At 49.3% G+C, this 25,879-nt stretch overlaps 1 protein-coding gene across 1 annotated transcript in view; it reads left to right on the top strand.

Annotated features, from left to right (window-relative positions):
• Positions 1 to 25,314, top strand: part of FAM167A (family with sequence similarity 167 member A) — a 43,125-nt gene extending 17,811 nt beyond the window's left edge. The window contains exons 3-4 of the mRNA XM_047857685.1: positions 948 to 1,740; positions 22,099 to 25,314. Of these exons, the coding sequence (XP_047713641.1) occupies positions 1,375 to 1,740; positions 22,099 to 22,362 (630 nt within the window). The 5' untranslated portion in view covers positions 948 to 1,374 and the 3' untranslated portion in view covers positions 22,363 to 25,314. The remainder of the gene's footprint in view (positions 1 to 947; positions 1,741 to 22,098) is intronic.
• Positions 25,315 to 25,879: the final 565 nt, after the last annotated feature.

The raw sequence follows: 25,879 nt of genomic DNA, 5'->3' as shown, positions 1-25,879 counted from the left end.
AAGAGCCAAAGATTTCTCTCCCCAGTCCGAGTCAAATGCCCTGCTCTGATGAGCCCATCGCCACTTGCTTGGACCTTGTGGGCACAGGGACATGGCTGGGAGACTCTGACGCCTGGTTGCTTCCCTACCGTGCGCTCTGACAGGAGGCAAGAGCCTCAGCTCAGACCACCTCTCCAGAGTTGGGAAGGCCAAAGCAGATCAGAGAGCCACAGCCTTGTCTCTGTGCCATAAGGCTCTGCCGTGTGGGCATTTCAGGTGAATATTAGACCCATCTTTCTAGAACGGTGAGTCACAAGCTTGGCTCGGTTTAGTAATCCTCCTTGAGTGAGGTCGGTCTTCCCTCATCTGCTGCAGGTTTATTTGCTTCCTCCTCTGAAGAGGTGAGGTAAGGTGTTGTTTTTGGAGGAAGAAGCTGAGAGTGTGTAGTAAGACCTGAAAAAGCCAGTGGACGGGGGCTGTGGTGGGCAGGGTGAGGCAGGGTCAGCGGTCCCGGAGGCGGCACAACTGGGTCTGCCTGGGGACCCACAGGTAGCCGTTGCTCAGAGGAGAGACCTGAGCCTTCAAAATCCGACCACCCAGCCTCGTCCTTGCTAATCCCCAGGAGATCTCTGGTGAGTCATAAACCTCTCAGAGACTCAGGTTCCTTGCGTGTACGATGGGGACAAAAAGAAGTAACCACAGACTTGTGGTGAGGATTACAGGAGATAATGGAGGTGGAATCGTTTCATAAATGGTGAAACACTGTACAGAGCTTTGATTCCTTATTAACTTCTCTGCATTGAGTTAAGGCTTTGAAGTTGCCTCACTTCTAGTCCCGAGCCAGTAATCAGCAGCCTTGTCACCTAGCCTCTCTGAGCCTCAGTTTCCCCTCCTGAGGAGCTCAGGAATGAGGCAGGCCTCCTGCCAGGGGAGGGACCCGTCCTGACATCGTTTCATCCTTCCTGCAGGGCCTCCCACCAGCAGCAGCTGCTCACCACCTGCCCTTCCCCTGTGGAGGGAGCCCAGTCCCGCTTCCCTGCCAGTCTCTGATCCTCCTGTGCCTCCAGAACTGACAGATCTTCTTGGCAAATCTGCCCCCCAAAGATTCCTGCTACCGCTTGTCTATTCCTGCCTTTTGTGAAGCATGGCAGCCACGGGACTCCGGGAAGAATCTTAAATCCTGAACCTCCACAGCCGCTCTGGAGGGAACTCTGCGTGGCTCATCCACAGTCCCTCTCGGCTCCGGGAGCTGCTCACATCCTAGTGATGCCCTCAGGCGCCTTCACCCCAGCTGGATGAGATCATTCCAGAGCTGGACCCAGCCTTGCCACCCACCAAGATTTCCGCAGCGCCCCCCACCACCTCCCATGTCTGGCTCCCCCAGCAGACTCTAGAATGTCCGTGCCCCAGATCCAAGTAGAAGAAATGGTAGGTGGGGAAGAAGAGCCTGGAGCCGCCCTGCCTCCCGATGACCACCTCAGGAGCCTGAAGGCACTCACGGAGAAACTGAGGCTGGAGACCCGAAGGCCCTCCTACTTGGAATGGCAGGCCAGGCTGGAGGAGCAGACGTGGCCCTTCCCAAGGCCAGCTGCTGAGCAGGGGGAGTGTGGAGAGGAGGAGCCCTCGTCCCCCCAGAGAGAGCCCAGGCAGCATGCCCCACGTAATGGGGGTGCCAGCCGGGCTGCTGGGCCGCAGCCCGCCGGGAAGCTGGAAGGCTTTGAAAGTATCGACGAAGCGATAGCCTGGCTCAGGAAGGAACTGGTAAGTGGGTGCCCTCCAAGAATTCCCAGAAGAGATGCCTCTCTCTCTCTCTCTCTCTCTCTCCTCTGTGTCTCTCTTCATCTCTCTCTGTCTCTCTGTCTCTCCTCTGTGTCTCTCTTCCTCTCTCTCTGTCTCTCCCCCTATCTCTATCCCTCCCAATTGCATATCTGTCCATTTTCCTATTACCAAGGGTAGACCTCATTACTGTGCAGTTACATGAGGTCCGCGTGCCAGTCAGCCCCTCCTCACAGGTACTTATGGAGGAAGCAAGTGTGCCCTGCGACCCCCACCTTCTCCATTGCTCCCTGGAGGAGAGTCCCATACTTTCGTCCCTGGACCGCTAAGGGTGTTCCTGGAGTGTGATGCCCCTCCTCTCTGAAACCCTCCCACCCTCCATCCAGCCTGGGGCTGGCGGCTCCTGAGGGCGCTGTGCTGGAGTGCAGGGCTGCATGCTGGGGGGCTGCTGTGAGTGGCTCAGGTTCAGCCCAAGGTGCTCCATTCCTACTGAGCAGTGTGTGAAGAACTGCCCAGGGGGTGGCGTGGCTGAGCAGGCCTGCAGTGAAAACTCTGGGCTGCCCCCATCTCCCCCCCACCAGGATAAGTGGGAATCTGCCCAGAAGTCAGGATGAGGGTGGGGCTGGGGGAAATGCGCATGAGCAACAGGTATGTTTGGGGCGTTCACAGCTTGACCTTTTCTCTGCCCACGGGCACAGCAGGCTCCCATCAGTGGCACCTCTGAGCAGGTGAGAAAGGGGATGGTGTTCACAGCTTTGCACCCATAGCCCAGGGGAGAATCACTGGTCCAGGCATGATGCTAATTGTCCCCGTAATCTCAACTCCTCTGCCTCCTCATCACCTGTGGCCCAGGTCACACCTGTCCCGTCAGGCCACTCTGGACACAGGTGAGCCAGCCACCCAAGGGCCAACTGACTTCCAGAGCCACTCATAACTCCTGCGTCAACAGGGTAGGCAGAGGCCTGCCTGGTTTGTTCTGCAAAGTCCTGAAAAATAAATCCCCACTGGGGCCTGGAATTCCTCATGGGGTGAAGTAAATAATTGGGGTAGGGGGAAGCGAGGATCAGGGACTCAGGTGTCTGATTAATTGGAAATCTTTTTTTGGTTTTAATCTTTAATGATGAAACTGCTTCTCAAACACACCATTCTGCTGTGCCTGTCCTTAGTAACTGGAGTGTGAGCTGGCTTGTGTAGGAGGCAGGCCACCTGTGGATTCACACTCTGTCTCTGGGCACTCCACTGCCTCTGGGTACCCACGGGGGCATGGGGGGCGGTTAACAGGTGAGGAAAGAGGGACACGCAGTGGCCAAAATGGCCCATGGAAGCTAGTCTTTAAATTCCTGAGGCTGAACTGCTTTAATTTGTTTTCATAAAGAGAACAAAAATATCCCCATCAATCAAGGATTCAATTACTTGGCTTTGGGTCCATTTGAGGTTTCATGGCTTCTGGGAGTGGAGGCTTTTGCTTTCTAAATAAATTTAGCATTCTTTGTGGGCCCCCCTTTGGGGCGGAGATTAGAGAAGGAATTCCCTGTGTGTAAACCAGTAGGGAGTTCTCTAGAACTTGTCCTCCTTGTCCTCTAGATGAGAGAGGTGTCTCTCAACCCCAGCTGCATATTAGAATCACCTGGGAAGGCTCAAAACGTCCCAGAGCCTAGACAGGCCTCAGATCAATCAAATGAATGTCAGTGGGGCGGGACCCAGGCATCAGTAGATTTTAAAGCTCCCCGGGTGCTTCCAAACTGCAGCCTTGATCGAAAAGCATTGCTACAAATGAGCAGGCTGTGCTCCTGTTTCTTGCCCAGCCATTGCAGACCAAGTAGCATGAGTGCCCTCGCCAGCCTGTGCTGAGAGAGGGCAGGTGGGCCAGGTGAAGGACAACCACGGGTAACGTAGAGAGCAATGCTCTGTAGGCAGAGAGAGACGCGCTAATTGTCAGGACTAACTTGGCTGCTTAAGGCTGTCTTAAAGAAGTACAGGGAATATCAGCATTAAATAGTGCTTTGTATTTGTGGTATTTTCTTTTTCCTTTTTTTTTATATACAGTGTGGTAGGCGTTTTTTTTTTTTTAATATTTGTTTATTTTTGAAAGACAGAGAGAGAGTATGAACGGGGGAGGGATAGAGAAAGAGAGGAGATATAGAATCCGAACCAGGCTCCAGGCCCCGAGCTGTCAGCACAGAGCCCGACGTGGGGCTTGAACTCACGAACTGCGAGATCATGACCCGAGCCGAAGTCGGATGCTTAACTGACTGAGCCACCCAGGCGCCCCATTTTCTTGTTTTAGTTTTTATTTAAATTCCAGCTAATTAACATGCAGTACAATAGTAGTTTCAGGTGTAGAATCTAGTGATTCAACACTTCCATACAACTCCCGGTACTCACACACAGCAAGTGCATTACTTAACCCCCATCACCTATTTAACCCCTTCTCTCTGGTAACCATCAGTTTGTTCTCTAAGGTTAAGAGTCTGTTTCTTGGTTTGCCTTCTCTCTTCTTCTTTCCCTTTTCTTGTTTGTTTTGTTTCTTAAATTCCACACATGAGTGAAATCATATGATATTTGTCTTCCTCTGACTGACTTATTTCGCTTAGCATGATACTCTCTAGCTCCATTCACATCATTGCAAATGGCAAAATTTCATTCTTTTTGACAGCTTAGTAACATTCCATTGTCTATGTATATACCGTCTGTTCTTTATCCATTCATCAGTCAGTGGACACTTGGACTGTTTCCACAATTTGGCTATTGTGGATAGTGCTGCTATAAACATGGGGGTGCATGTACCCCTTCAAATCTGTATTTTTGTATCCTTTGAGTAGATAGTACTCAATCCTAGGTCGTAAGTAGTTCTATTTTTAACTCTTTGAGGAAACTCCATATTTTTTTCAAGAGTGGCCGCACAGTTTATTTGCATGGTATTTTCCACCCTCCCCACCGTTTCTCTGTGCTAATGGGGGTGGGTAACAGTAGTCATAATAATAACAGTTCTGAGATTTGTCACCAGCTGAGTGTTTATTGTGTGTCAGACACTTCACGTGCATTACTTACCTCTTTGGATTGTCACATCACTTTCCTGTTAACCCCGTGTTACAGAGGAGACGACTGAGGCTCAAAGAGAAATGTGGCAATAAGCGAGAGAGTAGAAATTTGAACCGTGGCCCGACTGGTTGCATTGTCCATGCTTTTCTTAGCCACCGTACTACATAGGATCTTCCAAAGGCAATTGATTTTGCTTTGTGATTCCTAAAAATGTGTGTTCACAAAGATGCTAGCAGTCAACAGAATGCATGGGAAGGGGAGGGCGGGGGAAGAAACGAGATTGAATGAGAGTCCGGTCCTCCTGCCATTATTACATCAGACCTGTGTGATGGCCGTTATTGTCTCCATTTTACAGATGAGTAAAGTGAGGCTCATAGAAGTCAGATGCCCTGCCTAGGATGATATGACTCGTAAGTGGCAGAGCCAGAGCGTGAACTCAGCCTTTACCACTGAGAGTAGAGGGCTATGGGGAGAGAGGCAGGAGGTGAGGCAGGAGAGGCGGCCCTCCCGCAAAGGGCCCCATTGGGCATGCTGAATCAGCAATGACAGGGGTGCATTTGTGTTCCAGAAATCACTCTGGAGCACCTCTTGGAGCAGTGACTCCCAAACTAATGTACACGCAGATTGCCTGGCTCTCTTGTTAAACTGAAGATTCTGATCCTATTGGTCTGGGATGTGGGTCCATGATTTCAAATTTCCAACAAGTTCCCAGGAAATGCTACACTGTTGATCCATGGACCACACTTTGAGATCCAAAGACTGAGAGGCATGCAAGACTGAGGCCAGGGGACCAAGAAGGGACTTCAGAGGGAAGCCCCAGGGATCCCCAGGCCTGCACCCCGAGCCGTGCTGCTGCCATAACCACCTTTATAGCTTGGGGCTCAGCCAGTAAAAGGGCCTCTGAGAAGGAAGTCCCAGCATCCCACACTGAGCTGTCCGAGAACCAGATTCCATCAGATTGTATGTCTGAGGTCAAAAGCAGCTCGAATGCAGACTGGCAAGCCAGCTTGAACGTGCACTTCTGCCCACTTATCTTCGGGGATTAAATAGTAACAAAGGCCACTTGTAAAATCCTTGGACTGTTGAGCAGAGTTCAGCGTCTGAACAACAAACCCATTCTCACATTTTAAAAATTTTAGTCAAAACAGTAAACTCCATGCCATTTGTTTTCCTAATTCGTCATCTGTTAAGTCATTGAAGATGTCATTAAAAGTTAACCTGGGGCGCCTGGGTGGCGCAGTCGGTTAAGCGTCCGACTTCAGCCAGGTCACGATCTCGCGGTCCGGGAGTTCGAGCCCCGCGTCGGGCTCTGGGCTGATGGCTCAGAGCCTGGAGCCTGTTTCCGATTCTGTGTCTCCCTCTCTCTCTGACCCTCCCCCGTTCGTGCTCTGTCTCTCTCTGTCCCAAAAATAAATAAAAACGTTGGAAAAAAAAAACTAAAAAAAAAAAAAAGTTAACCTGTTTTCTGAACCCAGTGAAAGTGGTTTCAAATAACCTTTGTTTTATTTTAAGCCCGGAATTAAGTTTTCTCTATACCTGGGCAGGCTCTGTCTGCCAGTTTGTCAGGCTTCTATGCAAATTTGTCTTTTCTCCCGATGTGGCCAAGGTAACAGACTAAAAATCTGTAATTCAGTCAATCAGGCCGCTGATTTCCCTACATGATGCCAGACCCTCAATTTGATGGAAGTTTTGGCTCAGTAGTGGGTTTGTGCCCAGGAGAGGGCAGGCCTGAACAGCCCTATCACCACAGGGCTGTCCCGGGAGCAGTTAATAAACTCAGTGAGGCTTTGTTGTCAATGTTGACTCTTCTAGAGGCAGACCGTGCTGGGTCTGGATGGACAGACTAGTCCACCCCCAGCCTCCTATGAGGCCAGCTCAAAGGCAGAGAGTGACTGCCTGAATCTTATTTTCAGGGCAAGAAAGGATCCGAAGAGCTCCTTTGGGAGTACACTCTTCCTCTCCAATTTCACCACAGGGAAAATGACAAGTCATTCTTGACATGCTCCGGGGATCTAGAGGCAGGGCACACGTTTCCTTCAGGTTCCTGTGTTGGAGGATACAAGGAAGGTGGAGATTCTCAAACCCCATTGGTGTTACCCCTCCCAGCTAGAAAGGCCTGGCCCTTGGCTTTCCAAGTATCCAGGGACCCTGTGGCCTTCTGACTATGGCAGGCTCTGTTTGCAGGAGACTGACTCAGACACCAGTCAAGTGGCCGTGGTGCATCTCTGCTGGTTCCAGACTGTTCGTGTTGCTAGCAAGTCCCAGCTTCTGGCGTCTTGCCTTTGGGGAGGCCTCGCGAGGTGGCCAAGTGGCCTAGTATGGGGGCATTCCTTCAGGAAAGGGTGAGCTGGGACAAGCCTGAGCCTGACGCTGTGGGACTCAGCTCTCTAGCTGAGTCTGGAATTCAGAACATTTCACAAACCTCTCCGACTGTGCTTAGTCCCAGAGCTTGTAGCACAAGCGGAAAGGGGAACTTCCCTTCTGCCTTCTCTCGTCAACCCTGCTAAAATGTTCTCGTCAACCCTGTTAAAATGTTCCCCTTGCCAACCTGAAAGAGAAAGAAAAGGGAGGAATCTTCTCTTGGCCTGTGTGGTGCCCAAACTAAAAACAAAACAAAACATTCCAGCTTCCTAAAGGGTTGTCTTCGTGGCAAGAATCCTTGAGCGCTGGCAGATCTTTTTTTTTTTCAGCTTCATGCAGGTGTTTGATCCCTGCAGAAAGCCCCCCAGAAAGGTGTTTATGGTTGTTAGAAAAAGGGAAGAGGAACCTGACAAGTTTTAATAATTCTAGGGCCTGCCGTGGCAGGTGGCAGGAGGTCATGGACCTGAACTCAGCTGGGCCCTCTGTGGCCACAGCTTGATTTCAGCCTCTCCTGACTAACCCTTTCTTGCCTGTGCTGCCTGCTTGGCAAGCACATGACTGGTGTGTCCCAGGCACAGCTGACAAGGCCAGGGTTATCCATTTCTGCTGAGCCAGACAGCCGAATGGCAGTTCAAACTCACGAAGCATCTTCTGGTGACACAAAGTGAGAAATGTGAAAGTGAAGCCACGATAATGCTTCTAGGGAACATCCAGGGAGCATGTTATGGTCCCCAAAGCACTTTTATGTACAGTATCCTGTGAGAAGGCTTGGAGGTATTTGCTATTCCCATTTTACAAAGGAGAAGACGGAGGCTCAGAAAGATGATAAGCCTGAGATCAGAGAGGTTAAGGGACTTAACCCCAAAGTCATATAATGCAAGGGCATGGCCAAATGAAGACACAGACCCACATCTCCTGGATCTGGATCCAGATCACTCACCTTGTACCAGATATAGGTACTCACGTTCAGTGCTCTAGTCAGTGGGACCAGGAGTTGTCAGAAAGCCTGTATTTCAAACCCTGCTTATTACATGTGTAAACAGGACACATGTAAAGGGTTACAGAGAGTTATTAGCAATGCCTCATAATCACCCTTATCCGGGACTGGGGCAGCTGTGGCCATTCCGTGATAAGGATAATCGTTTGCTCACAGCCATCCAGGGAGGTGCTGGCTGAGCTGGGGTATGAGTCACAAGAAGTTTCTAGTCCGAGGGTTCCTTTGCCCAATTCTAAGTCTTCTCCATGTAGCTGGGGGCTTTCAGCCCGTCCGGCATGAACAGCCTGCAAGAGAAGATTCTGTTCTGTTAATCTGGCCACATACTGGCCCTTTGGTGGTTATTAAAGTATTTGTAAACAAAGGCACCAGCAAAGGAAATAGGACAAAACATCAACGATCTTTCCTTCTGGGTGCCAATATTATTCTTTGGACTTTTCTGTAGCTTCTGAAGTTTCCAAAAAAGGAATATATTACATATAATTGGGAAGAAAAAAGATTTAAACATAAAAGGCAAAAGAAAGAAAAGCTCCAAGCTCCTGTCTTGCCAGTGTAATCGGTACACATTCCTCACTTGGTAATCTACAGATTTTTCTAAAAAGGCATAGAATCTCCTAGACTGAGGTAAGAAAAGTAAGGTCTGGATCCCCAGAAATTCCCCTCTCAAGGTGAGAGCTGATGGGGTGGGGTTGGACGGGGGTTGACCAGTGAGATGAAGCCCAAGAATCAGGTCCTGTCTCTTTCCTTCCCTTGACTGTCTTGCAGTAGAGAGGAAAGGGAGACAGGAGCCAGAAGCAGGGGCCTGATGGTGGCACCCATCCAGAATAGCAGCTGTAAGGGACAGGCAGGGTTCCTTTCATCCAGTCCTCTCTTCATCCAGGATAGCCAGAGTCCACTGAATGCCTGCGCTTAGAGGCTGTGTGCGGGTGGGGGTCAGGGGGAATGGGCCAGGGTTCTCTATCAGGTGCCCCCCTTTGTGGAGGAGACAGACCCAAAACACAGTGACACGGTGTGGCAAGAGCTATACTAGAGGTATAGAAAATACAGTTTCAACAGGCTTTAGGGAGCTCAGGTGCACGCGGAGTGGTCACTGTGTTCCAGGCAAGCTGGACGGTGAAATTAACCAAAGGGACATACACAGATCCCTAGCTTCGTCAGCACCCGAGTGAATGCCTGGCTTTAAGCATGACTGACATCAGGCTTCTCCTGAGTCCCCATTCACATTCTTCCTATAGTAATTAAAACCCAATATCTCTGATGGGCACCCTCCCAGTTACAACACATTACTGTGTAGTAACTGTTGGAAGAGGCCCCCGGGGTATTTGTTAAAACTACAGATCCCTCCCAGCCCTCCGTGGAAATTCAGATTCCATAAAGCTAGGGTGGTGTCAGGAGCGTGACAAGTGCCTGAGGGGGTTTCTAATGCAACTGGGTCCCTAACCAGTCACAGGTGAAGTGGGAAGAGCATCAAATGTGTAACTAAACTAGACTTCCAGTCAGGTTCTACTATATCCTAGGTGCGTGACTTTAGGAAAACGAATTAACCTAGCCCTAGGTTTTGTCATTGTGAAATGGAGATAATACATACCTACCTGGCCAAGTGTTATAAAGGGAACACGAGGAGGACAGGGGTGGGAGGGCAGTGAGCACTTACTGAGTTCCTAAAGTAGTCAGGTACTATGTACTAAATGTGTACATTTATATCCATCACACCATGTCATATGCACGGTGCTCTTTTAAGGTAGGCACCAGCCCCATTTTGCAGATGGGAAAACTGAGGTAAAGTAGTTTGGCCAAGATCAACCGGCAGGGCAGGGGTTTGAACCCAGATCTGCCCGACCTCAGAACCTCTGCCTTGAAGGGGAAATACAGATTTCCTCCTGTGATCAAATGAGCACGAACGCACTTTGTGTTTCATGAAGTGTTATGCTCGTTCAACATATTCTCTCAACTCCCAGAACTCTGACCAATTATCCTCCAAAGCTTACTTGATCTTGCACTCTTTCCAAGAATTCCCCCCCACCCAGAAGTCTTCATTATTCTAATACAAAGGCCACATAGGATCAGAAGAGGCTGTTCAAGCCCAGGCTGAACAGCCCCTTTCTGAGGGATGTATTATTTTACAAGCTTCTGGAACCACCCCTGTCCCCAAGCTGCCACCAGGTCAAAAAAAAAGAAAAAAGAAAAAAGAGCACTGCCCAAAGGCTGTTGTTGGTCACGTCCTGGGGCACAAGCCTGAGCCAGACACAGCCAGTGAGCAGGCAACAGCCAGGGAAAGGTGACAGAGAGGCTCCCTCAAGGCGGCTGAGCTTTTGGCAGCAGAAACAGTTTCTAGGTCTGCACCAAGGGCCTGGCACTCAGGAGCCACGGGCCACAGCTGCTGGGCCAGCCGGAGCCCGCGGGCAGCTCAGGAGCCAGGGGGGAAGGAGAGTCCAAAGCCAGTCGGAAGTTCTGGCTTCTCTGCCTCCCGCAGGGCTCCCCGCCCAGGGCAGGCGTGCCCACAAGCATGAGGGCCCGAGGAGGAGCGAACTCCTCTACCAGTGCTCGTTCTAATAGTGCTAGCTAGAACAGGACCGCAGAATGCTAGAGCAGGAGGGAGCCAAAGGGCGGATCACCCTCGTCTTTCAGTGAGGGAGGGACATATGTAGAGAGTATGCCCATCAGTCAGCTCTCACAGGCCCCCGCCCAGCCCTCTCCAACCTACCCGCTCCTCAGCTCACACTCTGCTGGCAGCCCCCGTAGCCACTGCTGGCCACAGTCCACCGTACTCACCAGTTTGTGACCTTCCTAAGCCGCTGGGGCATGTGGGGGAGGGGGCACCCCCGCCTCATGCCTTAACTCTGGACTGTGATGGGGGAGGTGGGTTCCAGACGCTCCCCAGGCACAGCAAATACTCTCCTGAGGTGGGTTCTGAGTTCACCCCAGTGCCACAGGCTACTGTGAGGTCCCCAGGCAGATGAGGCCCAAACCATCTGTTCTTCCTAAGGAGGCAGGCTCCAGGGTAATGGAGTGTGAAATGACTTTGGAGAGCAAAATGGCCTCAATCGTGCCTGGAAGGTGGGGCAGAGAATAGAGTGGCTTCGCTTCCTCTTGAAGGCACAGTGAGATTCTATAGATAGAAACTACAGGTGCTTGGGAGACTTGGTTACACACACAAGCCCCAGTTCCACAGGGCTCTTGTCCCCACAGCAGCTCTCCGTCACTCCTGGTCAGCCAGTGCTTCTGGCTGGTTCGTGGGCTTGCTTGGCATCAGGCGTGAAACTCCCACTCTATCAGTTTTCAAGCCGGGAGGCCCAGAACCCGGGAAAAGTCTAGAAGTCCCAACACTGGCGATCTATAGGTCTCCTCGGGGCTCTCTATGGATGCCAGGGTGCCTCAGCAGCACTCTTCGTTCAATTGACAACTGTCCCGGCTAAAGCTGGTCTCCAAGCAATCTCTTCAGGAAGACATCCCTGCCTGGAACAGTTAGTGCTTCCTGTAGGTGCAAGTTCTGAAGGCAATGCAAGGAGCTCGTGGAAGAGCAGGAACACAGTCCCCTCAGGCATGTCTCCTCTCTGTCAGCTCCCTCACCCAGAGACACCCCAGCAGGGCGTGTTGGAGGAAGCCAGCCCTCCTGGAGTCTGGCTGGAGGCCCCGCTGCAGCCCAGAGTGAGTGGCACAGTTCTAGGACTGGCTGTTGGCCCAGCGAGGCCCCCGCTGGCTGTCCAGGGCAGTGGCTGGGAAGCTGGGGAAGGCCCCACACTGGCCAGGCTAAGGACACCCTGCCTGGAAGGATCCCCGGCCTCTGTTTCAAACCCTGAAGTGCTTTGACATTACCAGCTCCAGGAACCCAGACAAGCCATGTGATGAAGGAGATGCTAAGACTCCCCTACCAGCCCCACTGGGCTGTGCTTACATGTGAAAAACAGCACAGGCGTCAGGTGCAAGTAATCACCTGCAACGTGTGTGGGAGGCATGATTTGGTGACTAGCTCTGCTCCAGGCCCTGTTGGGGAGCAAAGAAGAATGATACAGGGCCTCGGCACTCAAGGATTCCTATAACAGTAGGAGTGATGAGTGTCATATGGGAAATAACAAAATGCTGAGCCCTGCAGCTCTGACCGTAAAGAAGGGATAAAGTGGAACTTAAAACCCCTGGAACCTCATGTCCTATACAAAGTGCCTTCTATATGTGTTATTCATTGAATTCTCAGAGCGGATATTATTACTATGCCCATTTCACAGATAAGGAAATTGAAGCTCAGACAGCTTGAGCAATGTGGCCAGAGTTGCACCACTAGTGAGTAGTAGTGAAGGACTTGGAACCCATGAGCCAAGACTCTGTTCATTCTACTCACTGCCTCTCCAAGGCCTGGAGGGTAGCACGGGTGAGAAAGTCAAGAATCGTTGCCCTAGGATTGTCCCAGCTGTAGAAAATCAAAACCTGGCTCTGAGGAGGTATCACCCATTGATTGATTGATTGATTGATTGATTCATTCATTCATTCATTCAACAAATGGCTTTTGAGTGCCAGAGTTATGCACCAGGCACTGGGATGGGCCTGATGAACACAGTCTTCATTTTTCCTTGCTGTTTTACCAGCTGGTGGGGAGACAGATGAGTAAACAAACACAATCGATGCCTTGTGTAGGTGCCGTGGTAGGAGGCACTCATGGTGAGGAATATCACCAGGCCTGCAGGGTTTAGGGGCAAACACTGGGCCTGAAGGATGATGGGAGGGGAAAGAGTGGTTTTAGGAGAGGGAATAAGGACCTAGCATGGCTGCCGTGGAGGGGAAGAGGCTCAGAATGGGAGAGCTGAGGCTGGAGAAAGCAAGGGAGCCAGGAAGGCTGGTTGTACCTTTGAAAGGTTTGAAGAAGGGGAGAGACTTGTCCCTCAGCCTCTTGAGTGTAGGGCCCAGCACAGACAGTGGGAGAGGAGGCAGGAAGGAGCCGGGGTGACTGTGAGTAGTGAGTATGCGAGTCTGGGCTTGTCCTTCCCAACATTCCTTTCTCAGATATACAGTTCCCAGGCCTACCTCGTGTCCAGGATGCAATCTTATCAGGTAGAGGAAGGTAATCAGCATCCCCTTTCCATATAGGGGTCGCATCACCTGCCCAGAGCCACTCATCTCCTTAGGGCTGATCTAAGACGGTGTCATAGTCCCTTGGTGCCACTGCAACAAAATACCACAGACTGGGTAGCTTATAAACAACAGACCTCTAATTCTCACAGTCTGGAGGCTGCAAGTCGAGGATCAGGGAGCCAGCAGGGTCAAGAGACGGCCCTCTTCTGGGTCACAGACTTCTCACCGAGTCCTCACGTGGTGGAAGAGGTGAGGGATCTCTCTGGACTCTCTCATAAGATCATCAATCCCATTCATGAGGGCTCAACCCTCATGACTTAAGCATATCCCAAAGGCCCCGCCTCCAAATACCATCACATTGGGCATGAGGATTTCAACATGTGAATTTTGATGTCATGCAAGCATTGAGACCAAAGCCAGCTAGAACCCAGAGCCTCTTGGGACAGATCTGGGAATTGTTCAGAGTGCATCACTCTGTCCTTCCCAAAGGCCGGCCTCATGAGTAAAGATGCAGTCTGGCCTAGGACCTTTCAAGTTTGAAAACCCAAGACCTTATCATATACATAGAGCTTGACTCTTACCACAGAGGATGGACAGTCCCTGGCAGGGCCTGAAGCGCCCCCTGCTCTCTGGGCTGGCTCTGAGGTCTGCTCGAACATTCCTTCCCAGCAGACAATGGCTCCAAGGAGAGCACAAGAGCCCCTCAGAGGAGCCCAGACAGACAGACATGTCATATTCTGCCCCAGGGGATGGGAGCCATGGTGCCCTTCAGGCCACCCACACCCCAGGCCAGCGGCATCCAAGAGAACTCATGTCCAGCTTGGCATCTGCCCAAAGGCAGCAGCCGCGGGGAGTGTGTGGCGGCCTGTGAATGCAGCCTCCACTTGCCGGGAATGGTGGCCCACTGCCGCCAGAGTAGGGACCTTTGAGAAACACTTGAGTCAACAGCTCTGCCTGAAAATCAGTCCATGCACAGTTTGGTTTCTAAGGGTGTTTGAAAAAAAATGAAAAAAAAATTCCCAGACCCTGAAGTTGCCTCCAGCAGCACATTTCAACGACACCACTTGCTTTCTTTCCTAACAACGTTATTCTGGCTCTTTCTGAGAGGCCAAATCCAAGATCAAATAATGCATAATATTTTCTCCAGGCTTCTAAGTGTGTTCCTACACAGTGCTGATTAAAACAATAATCTGGACCTTTCAGCTAAGTTATATAAAAATCACCAGACAGCTTACAAAAACTATTTCTAAGGTTCAAGAATTAAGACTCGTGGAGAATAGAGCGCATGCTGTCCTTTCATGCACGGCTGAGAAAATAGCCCGGATTTTATACTCTGCCTCTCTTCAACATCATTCAGAGACTAATTGTAACTGTTGGGTTGGGGTGGCTTAGATACGAGCCTCAGAAATGGGGATTAAACAAAATGCCCTTGATCACCTTGGGATACTTTCTGTCTTCCTGGATTTGTGCTAATCCCAATGGTCCTCAATCCAGCTCAGTCATATCCCCTCTGGTTTGCCCTTGGTGCTTGGGTTTCTTCGGGGTGAGCTTTAGAGATAGATTTGCAAACCTCTGCCCCAAATATGCTTACAAATGTGCATAGGGCCTTGTCTCATGCCACTGCCCCGTCTTGTTGTTTTCTCCAAACTAAGGGAACAGAAACTTTCAGGGGCAAAGGTGCAGGATCCTCCAGAAAATGAAGGACTAGAGAATATAAATGAAACAGATCACAGATAGGGCTGCTGGGACGACTTGTGTGGACGGAGGAGGCTGTGTCTGACCCGCCAGGCGTGACCACTCGTGTTAGGAAGCAGAGGCTGCTGTGGGTTAAGGCGGTATGTTCCGAAGAATTGCTTCCTGTGCTCCCAATAGTCTGATAGTTACATGCCTTTTGTATTTTTTCAAACTCCTTAAATCTTCAGGACATTTTAGACCCGTGGATAGCAGGCCCAAGAAAGCATTTGAGCACATCCCAATGGCAACTGGGAACGAAGGCATTCGCTTCCCTGGAATGCCAAAGCATCAAGGAATGTTCTAGACTGAGCAAGTGAACACAAAGCCAGTGGGCAAGGTGTGCTGAGGAAGGAAGCAAATTCTCCAGATCGCCACAAAACTGACACTTCTCCCAAAGGCTGCAAGGGCCATTGCCAAAGAACAAAATACAGTAAAACCTTGGTTTGCAGGTAAATTTTTCTACAAGTGCTCTGCAAGATGGGCAAACATTTCTAATACATTTTAACTTGATAAATGTGGGATGTCTTCCAACGCTAGTCGTATGTGACGCTGCAGGTCACACGATCACAATGGAGCCAATGGTTCTTGAAATACGCTTTGATATACAAGTGCTTTAGATTACAAGCATTTCCGGAACGAATCATGCTCACAAACCAAGGTTATACTGTACTCTCTCCACCTCCCAGAGGTGGTCTGAGCCCCTCTTTCTGTGGCCACTGTTCCTCCAACCTACCCCAGAAAGGCCTTTAACCTCCCAGACCACTCCACTTCCTTCAGGATCTGCTCGGTTCTCAGTGCTGCTCAAGTTACAGAATGCATTGCACAGGGGCGCCTGGGTGGCTCATTCAGTTAAGCGTCCAACTCTTGATTTCAGCTCAGGTCATGATCTCACGGTTTGTGGCATCGAGCCCTGTGTTGGGCCCCACTCCACACTGACATCATGGAGCCTGCATGGCTTCTCTCTCTCCTTCTCTCTTTGCCCCTCCCCCGCATGGGTTCTCTTCTCTCAAAATAAATAAACTTAAAAAAAAAAAGAACGCGGGGTGCCTGGGTGGCTCAGTCGGTTGGGCATCCGACTTCGGCTCAGGTCATGATCTCACGGTTTGTGAGTTCAAGCCCCACGTCAAGCTCTGTGGTGACAGCTCAGAGCCTGGAGCCTGCTTCTGATCTTGTGTCTCCCCTCCCCTGCTCATGCTCTGTCTCTCTCTGTCTCTCAAAAATAAATAAATGTTGAAAAAACAATTAAAAAAAAAAAAGAACCCATCACACAGATGAGCCTCCGACCACCAGGATAGGTCCTCATCACCAATGCCTGCAACACCCTACTTACTGAAGGGAGAGTGATGAGCCATCCCTGTTTGCCGGGGAACAGGGAGGCTTCTGGGACATGGGACCCTGGGGACAAAAACCGGGAAGGCCCTGGGCAAATCAAGTCAGAATCATCACCCCAAATCTGTAGTTTTTTCTGTTTCTTTAATTGTGGTAAAATATAACATATAACATACAATTACCATTTTAACCATTGCTTTATTTTTTAAAGATTAAAAAAATTAATGTTTATTTATCTTTGAGAGAGAGAGCAGGCGGGGGAAGGGGCAGAGAGAGAGGGAGAGAGAATTGCAAGCAAGCCCCAAGCTGTCAGCTCAGAGTCTGACATGGGGCTTGAACTCTGGAACCATGAGATCATGACCTGTGCGAAAGTCAGACACCCAACTGACTGAGCCACCCAGGCGCCCCCCTTTTAACCACTTTTAAGTGTACAACTCATTAGGGACATTCACATTGTTATGCGGTCATCAGCACCGTCCATCTCCAGAAGTGCTTCCTTCTCCCCCAACTGAAACTTTGTCCCCATTAAACATTAACTCCTCATTCTTGTATCCGCCCCTCCACCCAGCCCCTGGCAACCCCATTCTGCTTTCTATCTCTGTGAGTCTGACTACTTAGGTCTGTCATGTGAGTGGAATTGTAAAGTACTTGTCCTTTTGTGTCTGGCTTCTTTCACTTATATATCATCCTCAAGGTTCATTCATGCTGTAGCACGTGTCCAGATTTCATCTCTTGCTATGGCTGAATAATAGGCTGTCGTATGGACAGACCATATTTTGTTTATCTGTCCTCCCGTCGACGGACACACGGGTTGCTTCCCCTATTGTGAATAATGCTGCTATAGACACGAGTGTACGAGTATCTGTTCAAGTCCCTGCTTTCAATCCGTGTAGGGATATACCCACAAGAGGCATTACTGGATCATGTGATAACTCTATGCTTACTTTTTGGAGGAACTGCCATATTGTTCTCCACATGAGTTTACTGCAGCCTTTGTTTTTATTCCACCCCTCCCAGAGGCAGGAGTCAGCCCCTCTTCCAACTCCCCTGAGACTTGGCTACAGAGACCTCACAGCAGAGCCCTCTCACATTGGGTATTTCTGTGAATTTCCTCAGCTGGCCATCCTACATTCATTGGCTATTGCAGCAGGGCCACCGATTGTCCACCAGCTCCTTCATGAGCTTCCTCACCCGGTAGGGACACAACCTTTTACCACAATGTGCTGACATTTCTCCCCCTTTCACCAAGTACTATGCCCTAATTACAGGATTACTGGAATTGTAGGCACTCCTCTGAAAATCCAGCAAATGCCTTTATTCTGCAGGAACAACAGGCCACCCTGGGAAGGGGGATTGGAAATCAGCACGTCCTACAGTTGAGTCTTTGCCAGGGACAGCATTAAACTCACACTGATAGTTGAGTCACAAGGACCAGGTTTTAGGGCCAGTGTCTCAGTCTCTTTAATAAAGTCTTAAAAGTGGGAAGTTCTGGCCAGTTTCCACATTCTACACCTTGGCCTGGAGAGAAAGAGCTTAAACGGTGAACCTCTTACCATTGTTTGACTGGCACTATTCAGCGTACTTGGCATATCCCTTATTATCTAATATGCTTCTCATAGTCCTTGAAATAGGCATTATCGCTTTTCTTTAGATGAAGAGACAGAAGTTCAAGGAGAGTTAGTGATTCACCCAAACCCACACAACTAGTCAGGAGGGGGTTCCACTGGAATCCAGATTCGAACCCCAGATTCTAACCCTTCTACTGCCTCTGGGACCCAGACCACCTCCAGGTAAATGGGAACCATGGGGAGGTCACCAGCTCTGGGCTCTGATGGGCCCCCGGGTGATCCGAGTGCACCTTGCCCAGCCTGGCTGATCCTGAACAGTCCCTTAACTTCCCTGAGTTGGGTTTCCTCATCTGTGAAACAGATCGAAATACCTATCATCTAGAGCTGTGAGCATATGCAGCGAAATAATCTATATGACCTGCACCTGACAGTATGTGGCAGGAGATGGGGGATGATGTCACTGCTGCCCACGTGCATCTGTGGCACACAGGAAAGAAAAAGGAAGGAGGGCCTTCATCCCCAGCCCAGACCCTGCTCTGTAACCAAGTCACAGTTCTTGTTTGGCACCCTCCTCAGGATATGCCATTCTCCTGACGTTCCCTAAACATTTCTGAGAAAGTTTCATTTATTAGAAAGCCTCTTAGCCGTGTGAACCTTGAGGACATTATGCTAAGTGAAATAAGCCAGTCACAAGAGGACAAATTCTGTATGATTCCACTTACATAAGGTACATCGAGTGGTCAAATTCATAGAGACAGAAAGTAGAGTGGGGGTGGGGAGTGGGGTGGGATGTTAGTGTTTAATGGGGACAGAGTTTCAGTTTTACAAGATGAAGAGGCCTCAAGATGGTGGTGATGGCCACAGGTCAATGGGAATGTGCCTGCTGCTACTGAGCTGCACACTTCAAAGTGATTAAGATGGTGAACATTTTGTTATGCGTATTTTATTACAATGAAAAAAATTTCGGGGGGCAAAAATCCTTTTAGCCCTGCACATTTTGCTTAGGTTTTTTTTTTTTTTTCAGCCATGGGAGCTCGTTTCTGTATGGATTTGGTCTGATTCCCAATGGAGTTCCCTCTTCAGTGGGGCCTCAAATTGATGTTTAAGGCACAGAGTCACCCTTGGAAAATCCCTTAGTGCGAATAGGGCCAACACCGCCGGTTTTCCCTGTGGTGTTGGAACAAACACTGGTTCTCTGTGCCTCAGATGCAGTAGCTGATTTACATGCAGGGGTCATAACAAAACATATACTCTGAGCGACTCCTAAAGCAGGTACTCACACTAAGGCACCCTCAGAACCAGGGACCGCTGGGAAACAGCAGGTTCCCAGTCCCCCTCGTGTTCCTTTGGGCACAACGATGGCCAGAGCCCTGTTGAAAGCGTGGTTTTATTTCTCTTCTTTACTTTATGCAGAGTTGAATGAACAAGCTAAATAAGTCTGTGAAGTGACTCCACCAAGGTGGACTTTGTCCAGTCAAAGGGAATGGGACATGTGCCTTCCTGTCACTCCTTTTTTCCAGCTGACTCTGATGGGATTTCAGTCCTAAATTGTTCTCTGACCTTTGACTGGATCAATTGGCCATAGAAAAATAGACCTTTTCCTCTACCAGGCACCCCTGCGGGCTGCATCTCACAGATACTCCCAGACACCTGCTCAAGCCTGAAATTCTCCAACTTTAAAGGATCTTTTCAGACCTAAGATCCAACTCCTGGTGACAAAGTTCAAACCTAAAACATGAAGTTCCTATCTTTTCAAAGAGCTCTATCTCCAAATTACAGAATACCCCCAAGGAGAAATGGCGGGGGGGGGGGGGGAGGGGTTCAATCAAGACCCCAGAAGCAATGAGAGTGAGCTGACACTATCTTTCAGACAAACTTGACCACCCTCTGCTTCAGAAGGGTTTTAGACAACACCTGGCCCCGTTCCAGGCATGACTAAGGGCTGCATAACAAATGAATGAATGACCAACTGCCCTGTGATGAGCCGGCTATCATTAGTTTGGTGCTCTTCTAAATCAATAGAATTTCTGGTTGGCAATAAATTTGAGTTTTTATGTCCAAGGATTGAGAGGTTAGCTAGTAGACTGGGGGCTATGAACTTTAATACCAATTTCGCCATTAAAAACTTTGCTGATCCCCATGCAAGACTTTTTATCCTGATTTTTCTCATCTACGAAATGGAGAGAAAGGGGATCCATAGAAGTACAATAAAAATGAAAGAGAGCCAAAAAAAAAAAAAAAAAAAAAAAGAACAATAAAATGCTTACTGGCGAAGTCACTTACTTTTCTACCAGGGAGGATACTGGGTTCCAAACCTTAACAGGGGACAAGTGCAAACAGTTGTGTTCACTTGCATAACAACGGAAAGGTTCCCTCTGGGATCTCATGGTTGATTTCTCCAAATCAGTTTGGTTCCAAGCACCAGGCAAAAGGCATAGCTGAGCTTGAAGACACAAAAATACTAAAACAAGAACCACTTGCAATTATAGGCAGAGTAAACAGTGAGAAGGAATCAACTATCATGTCATGTGGGAACAGCTGATAACCTGTCCCAGGGTTGTTAATGGAAAGTGCTCTGTGCTGGGAGCCTGAGGATGTCCTGTGAGCTCCAGCCCCCATCTCTGCCATGGCATAACTGTGACTGAGCAACTCACTGACACCCTTCCAGACTTGTAAAATGCTCATCCAAACTGCCAGGCTGATCCCTCAGGGCTGGCTGTACTGTCCTGACAAAGTCAGCACGTGAATACATTTTGGAAACCGTAAGGGTGTTAGACCAGATATCATGAGCCTTTTATTAGTTCACTGAGCACAGAACTAGCTCCATATCAACAATACCTGAAAAGGCAGAACTTCCTTGTCATTAGTTTGGGTTCTGGAGTCTGATTGTCTGGGTTTCTCATCTCAGCTCTGCCATTTATGACCTTTGTGATCACATAATAACTGACTCTGTGAGCTTCTGCCTCTTCATTTCTAAATTGTGGATGATGATGGTGATATTGCTTAGCAGAGTTGTAGTCAAGATTAACTGTAGCGTGTTAATATACTTTTTATAGACTGAATCTTTGGGCCCACCCCCCCCAGATTCATATGTTGAAACCCTTACCCGCAGTGTGATGGTATTTGGAGGTGGGCCTTTAGGAGATGGTTAGATTTGAGGGCATAAAAGTAGGGCCCCCTATCATGAGATTAATGTCCTTATAAAAAGAGAGAGCAGAGGGGCACCTGGGTGGCTCAGTCGGTTGAGCGCCTGACTTCGGCTCAGGTCATGATCTCACAGTTTGTGGGTTCAAGCCCCACCCCAGGCTCTGTGCTGACAGCTCACAGCCTGGAGTCTGCTTCAGATTCTGTGTCTCCCTCTCTCTCTGCCCGTCCCCCACTCACACTCTGTCTCTCTCCTTGAAAAATAGATAAACATTAAAAAAAGAGAGAGAGCAGAGCCTTCTATCTCCATCATGTGAGCATATTGCAAGAAGGTGACCGTCTGCAAGCTGTGCGGGAGGTCCTCAGTAATAACGGAATCAGCCCACCCCTTGATCTTGGACTTCCAGACCTCCAGAACTATGAAAAATAAACATCTATTGGTTAAGCCTTCCAGGCGATGGCAATTTGTAGAGCAGCCTGAGCAGACTAATCCATACCTGAAGAGCTTAGAACAATGCGGTTCATAGTAAGACATTCAACAAACATTAGCATGTTTTTGTTTGGCTTTTTTTGAAACTTTGTTAAGAAACACTGCAGGCATTGTAAATTGTTTACAGGTTTGCAGAATAATGTAACAGTATACCCACCACTGGACATAAGGTATAGAACATTACCAACACAGCTGAAGTCCCCATCTGCCTTTCCCCATCACATTCCTTCCTTCCCACCCAGAGGTAACCATGCTCCTGAATTTGGTATTTGTCACTCCTATGCATTCCATTATACTCTTACTCCATCCATACGTACCTGTAAACAATGAGACTGCACTTTAAGCCAGGACTGACATGCATCTATTCCAGGATTTAGACATTGAATCTAGCCTAACACAAAGTACTGTTTGGGAAACCCATCTGTCCCCATTTGTCACCTTGCTATGTATGTCTTTTCACCTCCCGGAGCAGGGAACGTGCTAATATCTCCAGGTAGACCAACTGATGATGCAAGCTATTAATTAGGTCTCCTATCAGTGGGTCTGTGTTTGTCAGAGACTGTGGAGCTGTAACCCCCAGCCCAGCTCTCTGCTGATGCTCCCTTCCTCCCTTCCAGATGGAGATGCGGCTGCAGGACCAGCAGCTGGCCAGACAGCTCATGCGCCTGCGCAGTGACATCAACAAGCTGAAGATCGAGCAGACCTGTGACCTGCACAGGAGGATGCTCAACGATGCCACCTATGAGCTGGAGGAACGGGACGAGCTGTCTGATCTCTTCTGTGACTCCCCGCTCGCCTCCTCCTTCAGTCTCTCCACACCACTCAAGCTCATTGGAGTCACCAAGATGAACATCAACTCCCGGAGGTTCTCTCTGTGCTGAGAAGCCCTAGAAGGGGGCAGAGGAGCTAGGAGAGAGTGTTCGGGAGGTGGGGAGGGGACAAGGGAAAGGAGTTGAGGCTGAGTCACCCTGAGTGGGTCTCCCCAGAGAAAGGGCTTCCCTGTGACTGGTGAACCGTGGACCCCCAAACTCCTGGCAGGTGCTCTCTCAGGGGTCCCAGCTTGCCGTGGAACCCAACAACCCTTGACTGTCTGTGACCCCGGTGTTCATCTCCATCCAGATGTTCAGTGAGACCTGGCTCCCAGGATAATATGTCTCCATCCTCCCCTCACTGACCTACATTCTTGTCTCCCAAAATCACTGGTGCTATGATCTGGGATCCCAGAGGGGACCCCCAAAAGCTGTGATTCTTGCCAAAGCTTCACCAAGAGCACTGGGCATCCAGGGAGGAGATGAGTAGGTATGTCAGATGAGCCCATCTCCTGTTGCCGTCTTCTAAGTACTGGCTCAAATTCACCCTAAATAGGTGACTCAGCAGCCCTGACAGGGACCCACCAGGAAGGGAAAACCAGAAGGAGTGATGAAGTGGAGCTTGGGAACCCAGGCCCCACAGCTGCAGCCAGTGCCTCCGGTGAGTGGCTGGGCCAGGCTGCTGTCGGTCTTAGACCTTGGCCCTACCAGTGCCATGTAACTTGTTTCTAGCGTGTGCCAGGACACGCCCGTGCAGCTTGAGGGGAGCAAGCACAGATGCCCTCTGTTGCCTGCCCTGGCCACACAACACACACCAATCCCAGTCTCCAAAGAGCCCTGTTGCCGCCACCCTGCTCCTCCAGGGGCGTGGCTAAATGGACTAGGCAAGTCTGTCAGCAGATTTCCCACAACCCGAATTCTCCTGGTGGTGTCACCTCTATGTCCTTCTTGCCCTCCCCAGAAAGACTGGAGGGACCTCAGAAGCTTGCCCTGAGCCTCCTCTGAGATTCTGTGCCTGATTTAAATAACTAATTTTAATTGAATCAGACTGTTACTAATCTGTTGCTAACTTGTTAATAACTGTTTGATTTTTGTCCAAATGGTGATGCCAGTTGGGTAGGTCAAGTCCAGAAGTTAAGGATTTGACTTTAAAAGGTTCTCCCTAACAACAAGCATGACGATCAGGAAGGTGAGGACTAAGACCTCAACAGGGTAGGAAAGCGAACCTGGTAGAATGCCACGTGGCACGTGTTCTCCCACCAGCGGGGTGGGGGGAGGGGAGGGCTGGCTTTTGACATCATCTGGTCACGCCTTCTTGTTCATAAAGGAGTACAGTGAAGCCAGGAAAGGAAGATGACTTCCCTTAGGTTACACAGCTCTTTAGTGGCTATAGAATATAGACAGGTTTAATCATTATTAATAATGCCTAGACAGATCATTTATTAATGAACTTGAACCCCAAAGATGGTCCTAATGCTTTGCCAAACCCACAAACTGCCAACCCCTCTACTCTCCACCTCCTTCAGCCCCCATATGTAGCTCTCACTTTGCCATTCAGAATATTTGGGTCGAACTCAGAGCAATGGCTGGAAAGTGGACCCACAGAACACATATTACCAATCACAATTCCGTAGTCGAAGTAAAGTGTTCTTTCATGTTTCATCTTCTTGTATAGTCTCATCAGGGTCCATGCACACTTATACACATGCGCGTGCACACACATACACACATACACACCCTGGCCCACATGAAGAAGGTTGTTTTTCTTTTGCGGACAGGCAGTGAGAGGATGTAAATGAATGTTCCCTAATTAGGAAAGAACATGGTCACTTTCTTGTGATTTCAAAGAGCCAGAGGATTTACACTTCCTTCGAAGAAGGTATATCAACATAGCTAAGATTTGTTTTCAGCCTGACTCTCTAAGCAGTGAGGGAAGTCAGAGGCCCAGAGGATTGGTCCACAGAAAAGACCTCAGTGGAATGCCTGGCCCTTTAGACCAGCTCCCCTCAGGCAGGAAAGGAGGGAGATTTTCTCTACCCCACACTGTCTCTCCTCAGGGATTATGTACCAGCACTGCCAAGCCCTCCAGAGGCATTCCTTCCAAGCTTCTCTGAGATGAGTCCTGGGGATGGTGGGATAGTGGGCTGGCCCACACCCACTCACCACTCACTCTGGAAGGGCACACAGGTACACATACTCGAACTACGCAGGAAAGCCCATTCCATATTCAGCAAATAATGCCAAATTGCTTTTTTCTTTCTAGAAATCCGTCATTACAGTAATTGAAAAAAATTGGACTCAACTAAAGCTGAGTGATTTTGTTGATTTTGTCAACCCGATTGAATTGGCGTCAACTGGGCAATTTAGTTGTTCGGTTAACCTAATGGTCCCTTCCTTGCTTTGTTCTCTGAGAGGAAACCGAGATCAAGGCATACTTTTTTGAATAGGTCTCAGCTCTTTCGCTTAGTTCACCCCAAGAGAATTTTATTTTGGAATAACGACGGACGAGAAAGAGGAGGGGACCAGAGAGGAAGAGTGGAGGGGGAGAGACCAGGTACATCTCCTTATTCATCATCCAATGTCTGTTAGCTCCCTTATTTTCACAGGGAACACAAATAACTCAACAAGTCAGTTCAGTTTTGTGAAAAGCCTGCCTTGTGGGGGGCCAAGAGATGTCTGTGAATCAGCTGCAGGCCCTGTGTCGCCAGCACCCTAGGACAATGCTCTGGCTTACCGTGTGTATACAATACTGTTTGCAGTTTCATTCATTATCTGCCCATCTCTCTGTCGTCCCCGAGGACCCTGGGTGTAAAACGTGCGGCTTCCATTGACACTACTGTGCACGGCACTGTGTGATGCCTTCATGGACTCAGCAGAGATCACAGAGGCCTGGAGAGCCTGGGTAGGCTTGAGCTGGCCTGATCCAGCCCCAGACCTCCTCCCTGTAGCAATACCAAGTGCTATTACATAATCAATGGACAATTTATAATCTTATTTTTTATGATTATTTGTTTCTATATTGCTGTTAGAAGAAGTGAAATAAAAATATTTCAAAAGAGGATACTATGTAAGGAGAAGAAATTTTCTTTCTTTTACCTTGTTCCTATGATAGCAGACACACAAAGAAAGAGAAAGAGAGAAAGGGAAGGGACAGAGGGAGAGAGGGTAGTAGGGTGGGAGGAGAGGAAGGAAGGAAGGAAGGAAGGAAGGAAGGGAGGAAGGAAGGGTGTGTGGGTGGATGGATTTGGGATTTACTTTGGTACAGACTTTGGGATTTACTTTGGAGGTAAAGCCAACCAGACACACTGATAGCTTGGATGCGGCGAGTGAAGGAAACAGAGGAATTAAGAACAGCTCTCTGGCTGGCAGCTGGATGGAGGGGGTGCCATTTACTGAGATGTAGAACACTTTGAGAGGCGCATGATTGGGGCAGAGGGGCGGCCCCGGTAGTTAGGTCTCAGCCATGGTACATTTAAACGCCTATTAGACATCCAAGTGGGGAGTGAGTAGGTGGTTGGATAAAGGGACCTGGACTTCAGGAAAAGGCCAATGTTGGAGACATAAATTGGGGGTTCTGGATCTGGGTATG

Source organism: Prionailurus viverrinus, chromosome B1 (genome assembly GCF_022837055.1).
Source record: "Prionailurus viverrinus isolate Anna chromosome B1, UM_Priviv_1.0, whole genome shotgun sequence".
Lineage (NCBI taxonomy): Eukaryota > Metazoa > Chordata > Mammalia > Carnivora > Felidae > Prionailurus > Prionailurus viverrinus.
This window is presented reverse-complemented; position numbering and strand designations above follow the sequence as displayed.